General features: G+C 37.3%; 1 protein-coding gene across 3 annotated transcripts in view; it reads left to right on the forward strand.

The window, feature by feature from the left end:
• The window catches only part of PRKACB (protein kinase cAMP-activated catalytic subunit beta), a 67,230-nt gene that overhangs the window by 25,069 nt on the left and 22,138 nt on the right, over positions 1-20,023 (forward strand). The window contains exon 1 of one of the 3 annotated variants that reach the window (XM_048946970.1): positions 7,969-8,235. The exons of 1 other annotated variant lie outside the window; for it this stretch is intronic. In XM_048946970.1, the coding sequence (XP_048802927.1) occupies positions 8,049-8,235 (187 nt within the window). In that variant the 5' untranslated portion in view covers positions 7,969-8,048. Of the gene's footprint in view, positions 1-7,968; positions 8,236-12,041; positions 12,403-20,023 lie in introns of those variants that run through there. One more of the 3 variants, XM_048946974.1, reaches the window with a different exon arrangement.

Genomic DNA, 20,023 nt, shown 5'->3' on the forward strand with positions numbered 1-20,023 from the left:
ACCTTCTGTCAGATCAGCTGAAATGCAGTATAGGTTGCTTGATTTTGGGGAAGAGAATTACAAGTAATGGTGCATTTTATTCGTATTCACTTCTAAAGATTTTTTCCAAATTCTGTGTTGTTTTATGAATTCTTAATTATTATTCTTGAAATTTTATTATGTACTCTAAATTTTCTGTAAAGAACAAGCAAAACAGCATCTTGACAAAACTACAGAAAGAAACAGGTATACACTTTGTCATATAAAATTTCCATCTTGAATAGTGCCTTTTGTCTTCCTATGCTTTAAACAGGTTTTTGTTGCAGTCTATTTCTTTCATTCTTAGTAAGTATAAAAGTGAAAGGTCACCAGGCTGTTTCTCCTACCAGCAGTTACATCTTACAATAAAAAGTTACCTCAATTTCAAGATACTTGTTTAAACTTCAGTTCTTTTGACCGTTGTTACAGAAAGGATAGTGATTACTGAGAAATAAAATGCCTATTTTCTTACTGGTAGCCGGAACATTTTGTGAACATCAACAGAGAATGTTTCTTTATAATTAATTATTTTTGGATGGTAATTGATTTCTGTTGTATTCAAATACAGATGCTATTTAGGGCTATATTTAGACTACTAATAAATAGATTCACCTTTCATAAAGCCAATTGGTTATAAATTATGATTTATAAATGAATATGTGTCACAGTTGGAACAAAATATCTGCGTGCTTTTTTGCTGCCTCACTAATAAAAGTAGCCTGTAGTTAGTTGATGGTGAGGATTATATTTACCTTCTCAAAAATCAGTTGTTTAATTGTTTATACAACAACCGAATGATTGAGTACTTCTAAAATTTATTGCTTAGTAACCCAATTTCGATTCTTTACACTTGGTTTGATTCTATTTCAGCAAAGAACATTTGATTCTGCACTTAAATGCAGACATGCATGAAATTTCACAAGCCCAGTTATTAGTAATTTAAATATACAGAGAAATCCTGGTCTCTGAGCTATATTTGTTATGTCTGTGTGTTAACGCATGTTCTTGCAACTAGGATTCTACTGTATTAACACAATAATGTGTTGAGAACATTTAACAATCTTTGATATATCTTCTTGCATGTTCTGCGGCCTCTTACATAGTGTCCAGCAGCATCCCCTCTACTTATAGGGACTGTAATGCTGGTTGTTCAATTCAGCTGATGTGGAGGTTAGTGGTAGAGGTATACTGGTTCAGTATTTCTCCTCTCCTGTAGGATATCTGACATAGAGCAAGCTAGTGGGAGAGGAGGAGCCAGAATGCTATGCAGTGGTGTCTGCAGGATAGCTGCCAGGCAGAGGAATACAGGGTCTGTTTCTAATACAAGTAGAGGTGTTTGTCTCTCCACATAATGTGTCAAAAAGTTTTGTATTTTAGACCATGCTTTATGAAGGCCACCACTGTGTTCTAATTTGCATTTGGTACTCTTTTACTTTATGCAAAAGTGCTTTTCCTCCTGATTAAATAACTGTAAGTACTTAGCTCGAAATGGAATCTCTGGGGTTCTTTGTTGGTTTGTTTTGTTTTCCTTTAGAGAATGATCTAAAATGCAGATAAACTTCCTGAAAGAGATATTAAAATAATTGTAGTTCCTCTAGTGCAGTAGAAGACAGGGATAATGGTTAGAGTACAGTATATGATTAGTAGAATGTAGTTGTTACCATGTCAAGAATTTTAATCTACAAGACATTAGCCCTGGTAAGCATGTTACTACTGTCCCTTCTCTCTGTTTCTTCCAGTGCCCCGCACCAAGAATGAGCTCAAAACATAACCCTCCCTAGATCTCTCAGGTTTAATCATTAGTTGTTACCTTACGCACTCTTTACACTCTTGACTGAAGCACATAATTTTTAATTTGTCCTGAACAGGAGACTTCAAACACGAGTGTATATCTTGGGTTGCAAAGAAGTGGCTAATTCTAGGCTTCTGGAGCTGTTTCTGGTTGTTTGAGAGGCTGATATTTAAAACTGTTGTTTCAAATTGAGATCCCTCAGAATTGAGTCAATAAGTTTTTCCTTCAACTTGTTCAAATGTGTAGTAAAATGTCCACATTTTTAGTCTTTCTTCTAATTCAGGAACTTTATTTTACTAATAAGCTGGCTTACTAATAAGGTTTCTGCAAGTTCATTCATAAGATTTCTTGTACTTACATAAAAGCAAATATGTCAAAGATGAAACAGAGATTACTGAAGTTCAATTTCAAAGTTGTTGTGTAATTTTTATTCATATTCTGACACTGCCTAGAAATGTGGCTGCTACTGATGGGTGCAGACCACAAGCACCAATGACCACATCATCTCAAAGGAAGCTGTCATGAGAGCAAGGAGCCATGTTAGAAAGGGAGGAATATGATGCCCTTTGTCACTCATGGCCATCTGTTTCAGCAAATTGGTCAGTTTTGTGGAAGATTTGACTTGTGATGAGAGAGTTCTGTCCTCTACTTAAAGAGGACTAGATTGGGAATTATGACTACAAGGTATTTGACTTCAAAATGCCACAGATATGTGCTGGTAAAAAGGAGGAAGCTTGATCTGCTGCTACGGTATATACAAGAGGAAAATCCTGTTGACTTGGATGATGAATTTGTCGAATTTTGACAAGAAAACTGACAGAGGGACAATTTGTATCTTACCTATAAAAATAAGACGTTAAACACAGGTAGTGTTTGACTTCTTTTTTTTCTTTTTCCTTCTCTTTGCGTTTAGTTTGTTGTTTGTTGTTCTTCTTCCTTTTGTATTGTCATGGAAAAAGAGAAAATGATATTGGTTGTCCATGTAACCCTTAATTTATGCTTCCTAGTGAAAGTAAAAGATGTCTGCTGCAATTAAGTTTGTGTACAGTAGATGCCAGTAGAGATCTACTGAGTCAAAATAGAAATATGACCAGCATTTCCATAGCAACAACTTCCTCTTGACAGTCCTATTTATAGAAGTGCTGCAGTCCCAGCTTTGATCCTGCTTACAGAGGGACTTTCTAATAGGGGGTTAATTATTTTTTTTTAGAAAAAATGTGCATGTGAACCTACATTAAGACTGCATGGGTGAATTTTCAGGTTTGTTCAACAGTTATCAGTTGTGTTTATTTTGCTGATACACACTTTGAAAAATCTCTGTTTCAAAGTGGAAAGCCATTAAATCTGTAAGATATTAGCAAATAGTGCACTTCCTTTCATGCGTTTTAAAAAGAAATGCAAGCTAGTGACATAGCACTGGATGTACAGTGAAAATCAAACTACATCTGCTTTTTCAGGAAGCCTTTATTCTGCCTCTTTTCTACCCATAATTCTTTTTTGAAAGATGAATGCCTGGCAGGAGCTAGTATGAATTGCATTTAATGGCACAATTTCTGATAAAATTCTTGTAATTTTTTAGCTACTGAATGACTACTTTTGTACTTTGTTTTATTTCCTTTTCTTTTAAGCTTTATACAACAACTGGAAAAAGATCATACGTATTTCCTCATGTTTATACCACAAAACACTCCACTTTCTTTCTTTACTACATGTCCTTTAACTAATTGTAGAGCTATTCAATAAATATAAAATCCTGTATTTTGAAGTTCAAAATAAGACCATGAAATATTTTATCTTTTTATGTTGGTTCTATCAACTTAATCTATAGATCAGTGGGAGAGATGCAAGATTCAGCAAAATCCACAAGGTCTTATAAGTGGAGGAGCCCTCACTAACTGTTCATTCTTGTTAATAATAAAGTTGGACTTTGAGTGGTAGAAGTAACTGATGCGTAAAGTGAAAGATATACTTTATCAAGCAAACTGTTTTGTAAGCAAATAAATAAACTGTCCTTAACATCTAGAGGAAAAAAGTCATTACTATTCATTAATGAGGTTTCTTTAAATTATTTTTCCATAATTACGAACGAACTAAATATGTCACAATATGTCTTTTTTACTTGTGGATGAAGGCCAGTGCTGAAAAGAAGAGTGATTAATTTTACATGATATTTTCTTAAGAGGTAGTAGAGCATGCTTAAACAGGCAAGTGGACTAAGTTTTGTAGATAACCAGGAAAACATTAAATTGCAGTATTAGAATTAAGACCTAAATATTAGTTGCAAGTGATCTGAAATTTCTTTTACATAATAGACCTGTCTTTCATGACCTTGTCAGGGTCTCTGTCTTAAAAATTCCTGTGTGTTTTTGATTCTAAGATATTCATAATCAGCAACGATGGGAAGGTCTTCCAGTTCTGATACAGTGTGAGGGAGTTTCAGTTCTGTGGCATTGGTTCTCAGGACTAAAATAGAGACATCTTGAAGGCTTTAGTTGTGCTATAGTGTTTAATATTATTCCATTTTGTACTACCTTGAAGTTCAGACATTTCACAGTAACTTTACTTGGGGAACATATTAAACATTTTTTAATTATAATGTGTTTTTCTGTATTCAATTAAAGCCAGAATGTACATATAATGGTGTTACTCCTCCATTTCTAAGTTCTTGGAGGAAAGAAGGGTACTCTTCCTTAACGGTTAATTTTAAGGCTTGATTGGTAGAGTGGATTGGCTTCCTAGAAACTGAGGAATGATATGGTATCAGAGATTATTAAAAAGAAGTAGTCCATCTAATTACATTATTGTAGACTCATTTTCAGTGAGAATCTGGAAGTCTGGCTGGATTTTACTGCTGCACTCTTTTACCTCTGGCTGAAATATGTACTCTGGGGGTCACCTGCTGGGAAGCACACACTGGCTTTATGGGTTAGCCATCAGGAAAAGTGTAAATGATTATGTTGTGTTTTTCACATTACAGCACTGCAATCTGTTTCTATGACGACTCTTGTGTTGGGAGGGTACCTTGAGAAGTTTTATTGAAACATTTATCATAGTACCATAATTTACACACATAACGTTTATATTTGTAGCTGAATCTTTCTTAAAAAACATGTTTCAAAATATTGCCAAGATGTAGCGGCTAGAGAGAAGTGAAAATACCATTTCTGCTGTTCTTAATATGTCAGCATTAATTTTGGCTGCAAGGAGAAGTGAGATTTTAAAATTCTGGCAAATCCAGGTTTTCTCTTATGTATCTTTTAATAATCCCTTGTTGATAACCTGTTTCACCTAAACCAGCTCACTACTGTGTCTCAGAGGATTGTGATTTCTGCTCTGTTTTTGGTCTCTCATTCACATTCCCAGGTTAGCCATTTGGGGGCATTCAAAACGCTGAACTTCAGCGGGCAGAGATGCTCTCAGGCAGCTCTCGCATATCTTCATTTGATGCCAGAGGGCTGGGAGACTTGTGACATACATAATGTGAAGTGATGTGAATTTTCTAAGTTACCTTTTCTGTGATCAGGGAAACTACTGTGTGAAAGATACAGCTACAGCACTATGAAAAAAAGGCACACAACCAGGAGAGATGAAAAAGACAAAATGAACACACCTCCATGACAGGTGGCTTGATTTACTGAAGAAAATAGGAAAGGTGAGAGAAATAAAGAAGTCTCTTGGAAAGATCCCCTGGATATGCAGAGACTTGCTGTGAGCTTCTTGGGGAGCATGGCTGGACATTTCCACAGGGGCTCTTTTCAGCCCTAGAACAGAATCACAGAATCACAGAATGGCCAGGGTTGGAACAGACCTCAAGGACCATGAATCTCCAACCCCCCTGCCACATGCAGGGCCACCAACCTCCCCATTTAATACTACACCAGGCTGCCCAGGGCCCCATCCAATCTGGCCTTGAGCACCTCCAGGAATGGGGCATCCACAACCACTCTGGGCAGCCTGTTGGAGTACCTCACCACTATCTCTGTAAAGAATTTTCCCCTGACATCCCTCCCTCAACTTAAAACCATTTCCCCTTGTCCTGCAGTTATCAACCCTTTCAAAGAGTTGATTCCCCTCCCCTCTGTAGGCTCCCTTTAAGTACTGAAAGGCTCCAATGAAGTCACCCCGCAGCCTTCTTTTCTCCAGGCTGAGCAAGCCCAGCTCCTTCAGCCTGTCTTCACAGGGGAGGTGCTCCAGTCCCCTGATCATCTTCGTGGCCCTCCTCTGGACTCTCTCCAACAACTCCCTGTCTTTTTTGTACTGGGGGCTCTGGACCTGGACGCAGTATTCGAGATGGAGCCTCACAAGAGCAGAGTAGAGGGGGTCAATCACTTCCCTGTCCCTGCTGGCCACCCCTCTTCTGATGGAGCCTGGGATACCATTTGCCTTCTGAACCACAACAGCACACTGCTGGCTTCTGTTCAGTTTTTCATCTATCAAGATCCCCAGGACCTTCTCCGCAGGGCTGCTCTCAAGGACTGCTCCTTCCAGTCTGTGTGAATGCCTGGGATTCCTCTGGCCCAAATGCAAAACTCTGCACTTAAGAACGTTCACCAGGAGGGTGAACACAGGCGTGTTGATGTAAATATTTCTTAGAGTAATGCTATGCCAGCTTATATCACTACTTGCAATATTATATGTCATTCTGCCTATTTGTGCCCTCAGTGGGGCGGACTAATCCCCCTGGTCATTGCTAATTCTTTTTTTCTGGTAGTTTAGCCTGGAGCCTGGGAAGCATTGTTAAAATTGGTGCTGATCCTGAGACAAAACAGGGAAAAGCCAGGAAAGCTTAAGGTAGACAAGGACCTGTGGTGGCCTAGGGTCCAGTGGAAGTTGCAGCACCAGGATAATTTTCATCATTGTTATAAATGGCTTTGTTGTCCTATCTGAAAACATGAGCTGTTATGAAATAGTTATGTAATGTTCAAGTATGGGTATCAGCTGATACTTGAAAACTATTTAGTGAGAAATATCGTGGTGAAAAATAAGAGAGATATTGTCAGCACATGTTATCTATAAGAGAGGAGATATTGTGAAAAGCTACTTCAATCTTATTTAAGAAATGTCCTAAAATTTTAAGAAACCACATCCTATCTGTTCTGAAGATACACTGGGAAACCTGCCCAATGTATATTTCCATTTTCACAAACACAAATATTTAGTATTAGTCATTGTAAGTGTACAAAATTACGTAATTTAAATATTAATATAACATGTCATGCCACTTTCAATTTATCTCCCCACTGTTCTGAGCCAACAAGAATGATGCTTTCTAGTCTTACTCTACAGTTGAAAATATTCAGATTTCTTGTGTATGAAAAATCCTCCATATGTAATGTCACAAGATATGCACTTCAACATAAGTAATGCAAGGAGGCAGTGACTATGACTTTGGTACTCCTTCCAGCTGCTTTCAGGGCTGGGAGAGAGAATGAGCTAGTAGGTAAGGGCCTGTCAATGTGATGTGTTCTGGTAGCTTATTACTAAAAAAATTTAAGTAATTAGGTTAATTTTTGAAGTAGGTAGTGCCCCATATGGGCAAATATCACAGAATTATAGGAGTTGAAAGGGTAACTGTAGGGGAACTCTAGAGATCATCAAGACCAGCTTCCATGCTAATGCATACTTGTTTATATGTTACAATAGAATTCAACTTCAAAATTATTTTGGTCTAAGTAGAGAGAGATATTTTCAATGATAATAATTTCTTCAATAGATTTTGCAAGGCAACACCATTGCTTAGAAAATTAGCTGAAAACTTCAGATTGTTAGTGGTTAGATTACAGGTGGTTGTGTTTGCAGTACTGGTGCTAGTACTCCATCTTCCTAAATGGGATGGACTGCAAAATAGTCACTTTTTTCAGGTGTGGCTGTGGTAAGTTAAAATATGTATACATATCTAGCTTCTGATCTTTGCTTCTAAGCAAGTTGTTTATGGTATTTTTGTATAAAATACTTTGTAGTGTGAAATAGGTGATGCGTTAAAAAGTAATGCAAAGAAGCTACAGCAGTTGTTGCTGGTGTTTTCTTACAGAAATTCTTTTTAATTATCAGGAAAAGAGACATTTTAACAGTATAAAACACTACATGATAGAGCTTTTCTTAACAGGAAGTAGAACAGAGCAGTGGTTAGAAAACACTGCATACAGGAAGTTAGACACATGCGTAGCTCTTAGTGCTTGTGACTCGTCCTTTCAGATATTTTCTGTGTTGACTTTCTGAAAATTGCCAGTGTGCATTGATGGCAGCTCAGAAGGAGGTACCTTGTGCCCAGTGCACGGGGACAGCCACCGCGCTGCAGAGACTGGAAGGTTTCGCTAACCGCCTTTTCCATAGGCATTCCAAGGGCAGTGCGCATGAACTGAGAGTGGCTCTGGAAAATGAGAGCCATCACTTCTCTGAACTTGCTGTCCTATGGGACAAATCAAGTAAGTAGGACTTCTTTTGTGTTGTTTATTTTACAGATTTTCTCTTTTTAGGGTGCAAGGCAGTTGAAGAACTTCCGTGTATGTAATTGAATGCAATCTGAAATGCATTCCAGGGGCAATTTTACAATTCATTATCATAAGCTATTAATGTGAAGAATAAGAAATTTTATCTGCATAGGGAAGTGAGGAATGGTTTCGTGGGCTGTGCGACTGGCAGGAGAATTCGACTGGTCCTGTTCTGTTAAAGCACACGTGACTTGTTTTAGCAAGCCCTCGCTCCAATGTATACTGCTAAATTACTTCCTTTAGTTTCGAAATAAATCTACAAGTTCAGCAGAAAGAGAAACCTTGTTGAAAATTGTGATTTAAATTCAATTTAATTTTTTTTTTTAATTTAAATTTTGAACTGAGCAGATGTGGCTGCACAGATTAAATTTCAAATTATAGAGCTTTTTGTCATTTGTCATTTAATTTTGCATGGTGTCTCAGAATGGTCCATACAGTCGTAAACAGTATAAAATTGTGTTTAGTTTCAATTATGATGTGTTAGTATAAGAATGCTGGATGTCACTAGCTTTAATTTCTGAATTAGTGAACAGTTGACAATATGCATTCGTATGGACTAAAACTTTTCGTGATTGTTGGCTAATAAATTCGTGTTGTGTTTGCTAATAAAAGGGAGAACTCGGCAATAGCACAGTGTGAGTGAATTGACTTTTTTTTTTAAGCAATGCATTATTTTTCAAAGCAATTATTATCCCTGTGGTTAAATACTCATTTTAAAATGTTGCAATATGGTAATTGATGATAATTTTGTTCCAGATTTCTGGTTCATTGATAGATTTAGGATAGCACAGTTATTTCAATTGAAAATAGGCCTTATTTGAAATGTTTAACACCAGTGTTAGCATGATGAAAATCAGCATTTGCACATATCTCTGCTTTCAGTTATGAGTATACTGCGATCAGTAAGCGAGCTGAGAGTGAATCTGCTCTCAGAGGATAGGCAGTAAACATGGAAACAAAAAGTGTTAATGTGTCGACCTAAAATAGATTAAATCTGGGTCTCCAAAATGAGATGGAAAAGGATGGAATAGTTTAGTTGGAAAAGTAAATGATGAAAGTGTATAAATTCTGAGTTTCCGCTTCTCCAAAGTATTTTCCAATTGGTAAAAATAGATGCTCACTTCTGTTTATGCAGAAGTTCTTTTTTATGTAAATAACTGTTTGGAAAAAAAATAACACTGAAGCACTTCTGTTTATGTAACATGGAGGGAAAAAAAATGTTACTGACCTACTGACATCTGCAAATGGTGACCTGCTCATGTATAAGTCCCTACTATTTTTTCCCCTCTATTTAAGGCCAGCCTCCTTGTCTGACATGCTCGATGAGGAAATGGACTGCCATGTATTCAAATGATAAACACAGTGAAAAGGGCTGTTATGTGAATGTCATTTTAAGTAATTAAGCGTGGTGGTGGTATGTAATTTTTCTGAGGAAAACAGCTAAATATTGGTTGATTATGTAGCTTTGGTTTCAGGGTGATATGCTGAGTATCTATGTAGGCTATGGCCTACATGTACGTGTCAGGATTCTGGCTTCACTACTACTGTGGCACAAGGAGTGATAGAGAAGAAAGAGCAGAGGGAGGTGGCCTTTCTCTCCTTTCTCTCTGCTGCTGACTGCACAGAGTTGTAACTGTATCCCTGGGAAAACGCATCATCCCTGAAAATTCTTTACAGCATTGCAAAGGAAAAATAGAAGGGAGAAGGTTTTAGTGTTGTGGGGTTTTTTTTTTTTTGTTCCCCACCCCCCTCCTCCTCCCCTAACAAGTCAGTGTTGTAGAATTGTACTGGGTCACTGCATTCAGGCTGCAGATTAAATTCACAAAGTTTTTAATGAATAAGCAATTTTAGAAATGTGATGATGTTTGTTTTAGATGGATATTTGAATATTCTCGACTCTTCTATGCATACAGCAGCAACTTATGAAATTTTAAGCTTGACTAAAATTAAATAGCAGATATTTAGCATGAATTAATTCTAAAGTGAAGGTAAAACCTGTCTTGCATTCCTGAAAAAAATTGCAAAAGAGCTTTTCAGATTTTTGTTGTAGGTCTAGGATTGAAGTTGAATTGATAAAAAAAAGAAAATTAGAATATTAACGCCTTCTGTAAAGCAGCATGGTAACAGGTCTGTTTCTGTGTATGTTCTTGTGCAAGCAGTTACTGCTGACACTGTGTTTACTGAAGGTGAAGGAGCTGTTTGCTGTCAAGTGGCTTCTTGCTAATGTGCTGCCAGTCAGCTACTGCTGTGGCTTAGACAGCCTTGACATGTGCTCTGCAGCCTCAGGGGTTTTCAGTGATTGATTTTGAAACTTATTTAATGCCTTGGTTTCATTATTTTATTATCAATGGAACATGATATTTCTAATATCGCTTGAACGCTTAGTTAACGTACGATGTTTGCTCTGAAAGTGATGCCTCCTATTTTATTGTGTTGGCCCACAGTGTCAGAGGTGGATGTTGGTGGGATGGCCGTAGAGGTCAAACCTTCCTACCAGTATCCCATTAAATGTTGCCGTGTGACGGATGGCATCGCATGGACAGTCTGACAGAACGGTGTCTGACATGGAAGTGCATGTGAAGCAAAGGTGCCTCATTGAATTCATCCATGAGGAATGGATGCCAAAAGGCACCGATTGATATTCATTGACCCTTGCTGAAAATTCATGGAGGTGAAACGATGGATATGAGCACAGGGAGATGGTGGGTGGTGGGTTTCAGTAGTGGCGACAGCAATAGTGGGTACCTCTGCTGGTAAAAGGTTTTTAGGAGTGCAACATGCAGGTTGTCATTTATCACTGGTGAAAATGCATAGCTAATGATGGTGTCTGTGTTGAAAAATAGTGCTTTGTAGCTAAGAATTTGCTCTGTCAAGCAGTATTATTGTGCTCTTTGCATCTGTTGTAGTTTCTATGGAAATAAATAGGAAGCATTACTTTCAGAGTGACCTACATATGAAATTAATTTGTTGTGTAAAATCTTTAGAATCCAGTAGGGACAGAGGTATCTCTGAATACCACAGGCCTTTGAATCTATTCTAAAAAATTGGCCAAGTGCACATGTAAATGCACAGACTGCACGAGTCTGGTCAGGGGTGCTGCAAAGGGCAAAAGGGATGTGATGGTAGGCAGCACAATGCCACACTTCCATCTGAGATTCAGATGTCTGGAATGTGGCTGGTTGCAGTTATGTGGAACCCAAGTTTTGATTATTTTTGCAGGTTGCTTTGTTTTGTTTTTTTAATAGTTTTTTGCTCTTTGAAAGACTGAAATGGGAGCGGAAAGGAGAATGAGGCTGCTTGGTGTTGGTTGTAGGGACGGCAAGATCAGTGAGAATCTCTTATTCTAAAGCTGCTACAAATATTTTTATGAATCTGTGCAAAATAAAAGAATGTCTTAACTTTGAACAACATGCATGTTACGAAGAGGCACCACTTGCATCTTTTTATTATCTTCAGATTCTCATAGTCTATAAATGGACGGATGGTGAATAGGAATTCTATTTGGTCTCTAACTGATTCAACCTACCAATGTATTTCAAATACTGTGGAATTTCTTAGAGAATTTTAGCTGAATAATTGCTAGATATATAGAGAGGAAAATATGAAATATGAAATAATGTGTAAAATACATTGTGCAAATTGATTAAAGCTTTAGAGTAACTACTAGTTGGGTACAAGTCAACAGATAATTCTGGTCTAAGGTTGCCATGGAAACAACCAGTGCTTGATATAATTGAGAACATCTTAAAAACCTCCTGGTGTTTGCATGCTTTTTTCGCCCTGCCATTTTGAGTTGCTTTAGACATGAATAGGTAGCATTGGTCAGAACAGAAGTAGTTAATGAGCAAAACCAAGTACCCGTGTGCTGAATATTGATTTTGGTTTACTACTGCTATCTTGTGCTTCACAGATTTTTGCATCAGAAGGAGCCCGTAAGGAAGAGAAGCTCTCTGGATTCTGTGTGCTTTCTCTTTCCAGTTAGTGTATAGTTGTGTTTCGAGCTTGGAGCACTGATTTTTGTAGAGATTAACATACTTCTGCAGTTATTGGATTAATATTAGCAGCAATATGTTTCTGAAAATTAGCTTTTCAGCATGAATGGTAAGTCTTTTCTATTGCCTTTGAGACTATTTTTTGTTCTGTCTTCACAGTCAGGAAAAATCTACCAGGTTTCCCTTTCTTGTCTGCAGAGCTACATCGACTACAGAGCCCTTTGTTTCTGTAATCGACTTACTGTGGATTCTAAAAATGACCTGTCTTAAAGATTAGCAGTTTTATTAAACATTTTGCTTTGCATAGGTGGTATTTAGCATTTGAAATTCTATTTTGAAGCTTTCTTTCAGAAATAACTGTTCCAAATCATTGAATAGGGCATAGAATCCGACATGGAGAATTTTATAATTGTATGCTCTGTGTGTTGCTTCACTTATTTTTGTGTGCCATTCATAACAAATTATTTTCTGTGAATTGGTACAAATCAAAAAGCCCTTCTGAAATTATTATAATTATCACCTAAAAGTCTGAACTGCTTTTGTTGTTTTTCATCTGAACCGTCTTATCCTTCTTTGGTCTTTATTCTTTCTAAATGATGGGATAGCAGAATAGTTCAGGTCATGCATGGAAGTAGGGGAGGAGAGTGACATTTAAAATGAAATATTATAATGGGTGCAGTGAACTTATCAGGCAGGTGGTTGCCTTCCAAAAACACTGCTTGTTGTAAAGCACTTCGAATTAGTGGAATTATGGAGTACTTTATTCTTCCTTGAAATGTTATCCAAAATTGTACCTAAATGTTTAAACCGTGTACGTTTATTTCTTTAGAAGATGATGTCATTAGAAAATGGTTTTCAAAGAGCCCAAGCATAATGGTTTCTGCAATTGTGCCGTATCAGTTCAAGCAGATAATCTGTAGCCTTGGGAAATGACTTGAGAGGGTTAAAGATTGCTTATAAAGAAAAAAACAAATACACTTTTATACAGAGTTTCTGTGTGTGTCTGCATGGTTTTGCTTTGTCCTATGAATTTAAAGGTCTGTTTTTATGAAGATTTCAGTTTTATAGAAGGCATGAGACAAAAAGTGGGAGGAGCCATCCCACTGCCTTGCCTAATATCGGTTTGCATGTACTTATCTCACACAAATGTTTTGAGGTTGTCCTCCCCAAAAAGGAAAGTGTTGCCGTCATTTCCTCAGGGTATGGATCACAACAATATGCAGTATTGTTACATGCAGCAATGTACAGATATGGCTGCAGGACAAGTTATCAGAACTTTGTCCATGAATTATGAGGACCCACGTTACAGCATCATGGCCTCTGAAGTATAGCTTAGAGCAGGGCAACCTGGAGGGGTGGTCCAGCCCCCACCTGCGTGGCTGTGGGCACGTGGAGCCGTCAGCTGGACGGGGGGGGGCTGCATCACCTCCCTGCTGGGAGCTGCTGCTGAGCGAGGGTGAGCCTGCAGCCCTGCTGTGTTGCTGGCATCGCATGGCTGTATTATTCTGTGGATGAAGAGGACCCAAATTATGAGTTGGAAAGTCTCTGGTCACCATCACTAGTGCTGGATTTTTCCTGGTTTGTTTTTTTTTTTTTTCTTTCCTGTTTTTCCTTACAGTTGTGTGGTAACTTTCACAGGAATTAAGATTTGTGGAAGTCGGCTATATCAATCTCAGATTTTTCTGCCTAAGTGCTCAATTTCCCCGTTTTTTTTGTTGTCTTAAGACTGAGTGATTTTAAGGGAATAAATTTCTTAACTGAAACTGGGTGAAAAAGAGACAACCATTCTGGTTGGTTTTTTTTTTTTGGTTTTTTTTTTTTGTGGGCTTGTTTTTTGTTTTTGTTTTTGTTTATCATGGGGTTTTATTCTACAATTTGCATCTGTACGTTATGTTCACCTTGACATCCAGGCTCCCAGGTCCATTGAAAATAAAAATAAATGACTGCAATTTTTACCTAGTGTCAGTTCCCAATCAAAATAGTCTACAAATCAGAAGACTTGTTTTGCTTTAGTGAAAGGTGTCTTGTGCTTCCTCTGAGGAGGATTAGATTATCTTTAGTGTAAACATTTCCCCACTGAAATTACTTCTGCTGTTTGATGCACCTTTGCAGTTGTCTGCTGCAGCAGTTCTCTCTTTAAGTGGATAAAACCAGATGCTCTCCTTTTAAAGGGTGGTCTAGATGAAGTGAAACTGATGAAATAGTAATGTTTTCTTCAATTGCAGATATGATTGGCCTACTTTTTTCTTTCCTCTAGGAAAGTTCCAGAGATTTTTTTTTTTTTTTTTTCCTGTAAAGAATGAAAAAAACTATTTGCCTTTCAGAGTCCTTGTTTTTCATTTTCTTTGGTTCAGGGTTTGTTTTGTTTTTAATAGCAGAACATTCCTTAACAGATAAAACTGACAGGAAAGGTGCTGTTGTGGTGTTTCACTAGGAAGAGGCTTAATCCTCCTAGTAGCACCAAGTCCACAGTTGAGTTAGTGCTTTCAATGTTGAAAATAAGTATTTGCTGATCCTGAAATTTATGTTCTTAAGATAGTATTCCCCATATGTGTGTACAGATGGAGCAGTATGAGGCGTGCGAGCAATGCTGATAGCCTCTGCTGAGTTATTGTCAGGACTGGAGGCACTGGCGAACAGGAGTGTTTCAGGAATAAGGGTGAAGGGACAGAGTATAAATATCTTAGCTGTGTGTATTGCAACAGTCTTCTAAGAGCAAGTTCACAGTTCACAGAAGTATATTTGAAACTTCAGCAATTGAGAAATAGGGAGTTGTATCAGAGCAAAGCTGAGTTGGCTGAAGGTTCCCATTTTGCATTAACAGAACATGTAACAAAGAGGTCTTGAAGCTGAAGACCCGCTGTACATCTGGGCTGACTGAACTTAGAAACTGATTATGCAGGGAGAGAGACTGGGCTGCATTTATCGGTGCCAGATATATGGTTTGCAGGATAAGAAGGAAGTGATAAGATAGATGAGAAATCTAGAGGCATGTCAGTACTGATACTAAACATGGCATGTATTTTCCTCTCCATACATATAGTTGTGGAGAAAGACCTCCAGAAGCAATTATTCCTGCTGCTGAAGAGACAGTATAGAAAATGAAAGAGTGGAACGCTCAGGTGCTAGAAATGCGTGCTCCTATATGTGTCTTGATGGTTTGAAGGTATCTTCCTTGCAAAAATTTTCCGTTATCAATTTGCTGCTGACAATAGATTAGGGTAACTTATTAGGTGTTGAGCTGGGTTCATGTTGGTTCTGGCTCTTATATGAAGTATCTGAAGAAAGAAAAAACAGCATGGGTTGCTGCTTTGACATAGTTCTTAAAATGCCTCCATCCAGAGAACAGTCCCTCAGCATGCTTAGTTTTGAGAAAAGATTAGTTTAATGAAATTTGTGTTACTTCCAGAGGAAAGGGTATTTTAGATGTTGTAATCTTGCATCTCTGTTGAACTGTAGCTTACTCTATTTTCTGCTATGATTCTTACATATATATGTATTACCAGTAAGATTTTCTTCTTGTTGTGTTTTAGTTTATATCTCTAATAGTTTATATAATTATTTGTTGTTAGTTCTTCTAAAAGCTGCTGCTGGTATTGCTGTTTTTGACCAAAGTGTGTAGCATGAATGTCACATCTTTGAGGTTACTAAGGGCAGTTTTGTAACCTGACTAATAGTTTTGATGCTTTCCTTTATTTGTTGCAGTTGTTTTCATGTACTACAGCTCATTAGGAATTCTTAATTTGTGTGTTTTTGTGTTTTTTATGTACAGTGTGTGAATATTATGTCTTCTTTTTCATCAAAATAAGCACTGACTTTAACCAGTTTTCCTCTACAGTCCCATTCGTTATTAGAATGGATATCAAATACTCTTACCTACTTTTTCCTACCCTAACTCGTAAGGAAACAAAAGGTTGCTCACTTTGATGTGCTGAATTGTGAAATATGTTTATTTATGTAAGACTTTCTTATTCAGAAAATTCATCTCTGCTATTTGAGGTTATAAATGAACCTCTACTGCTTGGATAGAAAAGGCAACCCCTTCCTCTAAATACTGAAAATGAATATTGAAATATGTTCTGTGGGAGACATGTCAGTGTTGTGATGTGTCAGATTCTCAAATCTTGCAGAGATGAGCTATTTTGCTTATTTACTCTGACAGCTGTGAAGTTATTGATTCCAAAGCAAGTACTTGGGATCGTGTAAGGTTTTATCAATGTGAGGGTTGGAACAAAGTACTTTCATGGGAAGTGGACTTAGAAATGAGTGCAATTAAACCAAGATTGGTGTATCTACTGTTATTTTGATGCTTCAAAATACTTGAGGGGAAAAAAAAGGAAGAGCAACACAAGAGCTACTCTTTTCAAGTAACATATCCACAAGCATTTATATAGCATCCAACAGCCCCAAAAGACGCTTTGTTTGGAATACAAGCAGCAAATGAATTTAATAAAACTTTATTTACTTCTAAAGAAATGATTATTTGTGCACGAATATATATAGTGATAAGAATGATGTATGAAGTGATAGCTGCTCAGAAACTGGTTATCCTTTTTCATCAGTGGACTTTCACTAAAGGGGAAGGGAAGGGGAAGGGGGGGCAGTAATACAGAGAGGAAAGTTGATGCCAACCAGTTGGGCAGTACTTGTAGCGCAGAGGGATGTACTGGAGTGAAACATAGCAGATAAAGTAAACTTTGGCCTGGTGTGGGTTTTTGATGGTAAGAGGAAAATCTGATTATTTTATTTATTCACATTTAACTAGCATAACATGAACCTTTACTCAGAAATATAGACAGTTACATGATGTTTTCCTGTAGTGCCCTAGAAAATTTTGTTCTTGGAACTCATTCTTAAAATTTATTCTTTTTTTTTTTTTTTTTTTTTTTTTTCCTGCATGGTAACCATGGAAACGTATGCAGTGTAGAAACAGAGGTGTTTGAAATTTCACAATTTGCCCACAGTTTTCAATTTTCTTTGTAAAATGGTACCTGTTACATTTCACAGAGGCAGGAGGTCTTTGCACTGCAAATTCTGTGGTATTTGCTACACTTTCGATTATGTGCTGAGGATCAGCTACAACTGTAGAGAGTTGTACTCAATAGAGAGTACTGCATTGATAGCACTTAATTCCTAATTCCTCACAAAACACATCAGTTTATAATAGTTGAGGATTTTATTTGTTAACATTGCTTCACATAACATGATCCAATTTTATATGTGGGGAGTGTCAAGTACTGCATTTGAAAGTCATTTCATTAAATTACTTATTAATTTAAAATTTTAGGCTAATAGAATTAACCTATCAAATAATTGAAGGTTAATAATTTAAAATTAGAGTTATTACTTAGAAACCTTTTCAGTTAGTCCAGTGCAGTACTTCCAGGCTGTGTTAATCTACCATAAGCTAACTCCTTTAGAAAAGGAGCAGTTCTATTTGCCACACATATTTCCCCATTTCCATCCCACTGCCCTTCCCTCACCCTGGGAGAAGCATTCGTGTCATGAATACAGCTGGGAGTTTGCTTTGGATTAAAATTAGCTTCCCTTGTCCTCTCCTGCCTCCTGTCCATTACTTTTTAATCTGGCCTCGTTCCCTAACCTGGCTTGGCAGGCAGCCACAGGCTGCTTTTGCTCTTTCAAGGAAGGTCATGATACAGGCAGGAGCAAAGCACTGTGGAAGAATGGGATTGGGGTTTTTGGAAGCAGTGCTTGTTTGTACCAGTCCACACTGAGCTGCAACCTTGCAAATCCAATTTTGAACACCTGCTCCTTGGATTTTCAAACCAAAAAGCATGTGGATTGTTGCAAGAAATGAAACATAAACATGGAAAACATGGAGGTTGTCTCCTGGCAGGCTGGAATAATTCCCATCAGTGGACATTTCAAGGACAGGGAAAGGGTACACAAAACTTCCATTTTCTTTTTTTTTTTTTTTTTTTTTTTTTTTTTTCCCCTCCTAAAGCTTAGTTGTAATGTATTCCAGAAGTAACTGGGCACTTGTTCTAACCAATGTTTTTAGAGAACTGGGAGGAAAAAAGAAAAGACAACATCCACTTCAGTCAAACAGAGGCAGTTTACTAGAATGCTCTCTTCGGAAGGGGAGCTTGGGCAGGAAAGAGAGGTGCCACCATGAAGGACCTTAAGACCCAAAGGGGTGTGATGCACCTTGCATTCAGCAGGCATCTGCCAAATATATCTTAGGTTGCCCATCCTTGCATGTTCTGATGAAGCTGTTCTGCTCCTGTGTGATGAGATCTTGCATGTAATTGAAAAATTTAGGATTTGACTAATAAAGCTTGGTTAATGGGTTTTGTGTGATTGGTTTCAGCAGAGAGGATGAGAGGCTTTGGTATAACTGGAAAATGCAGCATTATCTACGTGTGTCTTCAGGGAGGAATCACTTTTTTTTTTAATGAAGCTTATTCAGTTGTAAATTTTAATGAGGTTTGGTTCAGAATTCTTTTTTTATTTTAAGAAGGTATTTTTTTCCTCTCTTCAGTGTTTTCTTTCTGTTAGAAAATGATTTATTGTGAGCAGATAGACCTGTACAACTGCTGAGCAGAGCAAGTTCAAGACTCAGTTGTGATTTTGACTGAATAAGTTTACTGATTACACACTTTTAAGCAATACTTCAGAGATTCATGTTTTAAGTGATTCAGTGTTAGTTGGCTTTGATCCTCTCTCCTTGGATTTTTTCTTTTCTGTTATTCTTTTGACATTAACAGAGTTTGCTCCCTCTGCTTGGACCAGTGCTTTATGATTTAAATTGATGACAGAAGGGAAAAGACTGAAAATTAGATTTGAAAATAAGATTCTTTTTTTTTTTTTCTCTAATAAAAATAGAAGACGGAAGAAGAAAGTCAGTCTGTGGCAGTTGCATGCAGTAGAGTTTTATCCACTCAGAATTCAGCAAAGATAGGCATCATCTTCGGTAGCTGAAAATCCAGCTCCTTTGGTTTGCCTGAATCTGTCACGTCCCTTGTACAGGCTGTTGGGTTCAAGGCAGCCAAGTCAAGAGATTAAGAGTAAGTAAGAATTCAGGATTGTTTAATGTATAGCTTAAAATTGTAGCCTACAGTCCTGAATAGGGGGAAAAAAAGAAAAAAAGAAAAAAAAAAAAAACAGAGGAGTAATTTTATTTTATAAGACTGATAAAATACTGTCTAGCTCAAGACTTCAAAATAATAAAATAATAAAATAAGATTTTGCCTGTATGCCATATTTTGCATTGTAAAATGCAAATTATCCTTCTTATTTGTCAATTTACAATGTACCATAATGGTAAATCCAGAATGCACGCCCCCTGAATCAGATTCCAGTGCTTCCCTGATCTTCAGAAACTGCAGCTGCAGTTTTGCTCTTCATTTACTGTTTATTCTGTTCCTCTCCCTTATTCTCTCTTTACTTTCTATGCTCTTTTGTTCTCTACTTTTTACTACTCCTTCCTAGTATTCCCTAGAAGTGTTTACAGTATGCAGTTAGATTAATTAATTGTACTTTCATTTTAATAGCAAACTTGTAAGAAGTTGGCCGTTCTTATGATCCTTCACTCTGTAAGAACTTTTAGTTCTTGTATTTCAGAGGAGTTCCATGTATATAAAATTGAAGGACTTTTTTTATATTGCCATTGTTAATTTACTAGTTTGTTTTGCACCACCAGTTTTAATGATCATTGAAATTTAAAAAAAAAACTGAAATATTAGATCAAAGCCTTGGTCTTGAAATCA

Source organism: Lagopus muta, chromosome 5 (genome assembly GCF_023343835.1).
Source record: "Lagopus muta isolate bLagMut1 chromosome 5, bLagMut1 primary, whole genome shotgun sequence".
Taxonomy (NCBI): domain Eukaryota; kingdom Metazoa; phylum Chordata; class Aves; order Galliformes; family Phasianidae; genus Lagopus; species Lagopus muta.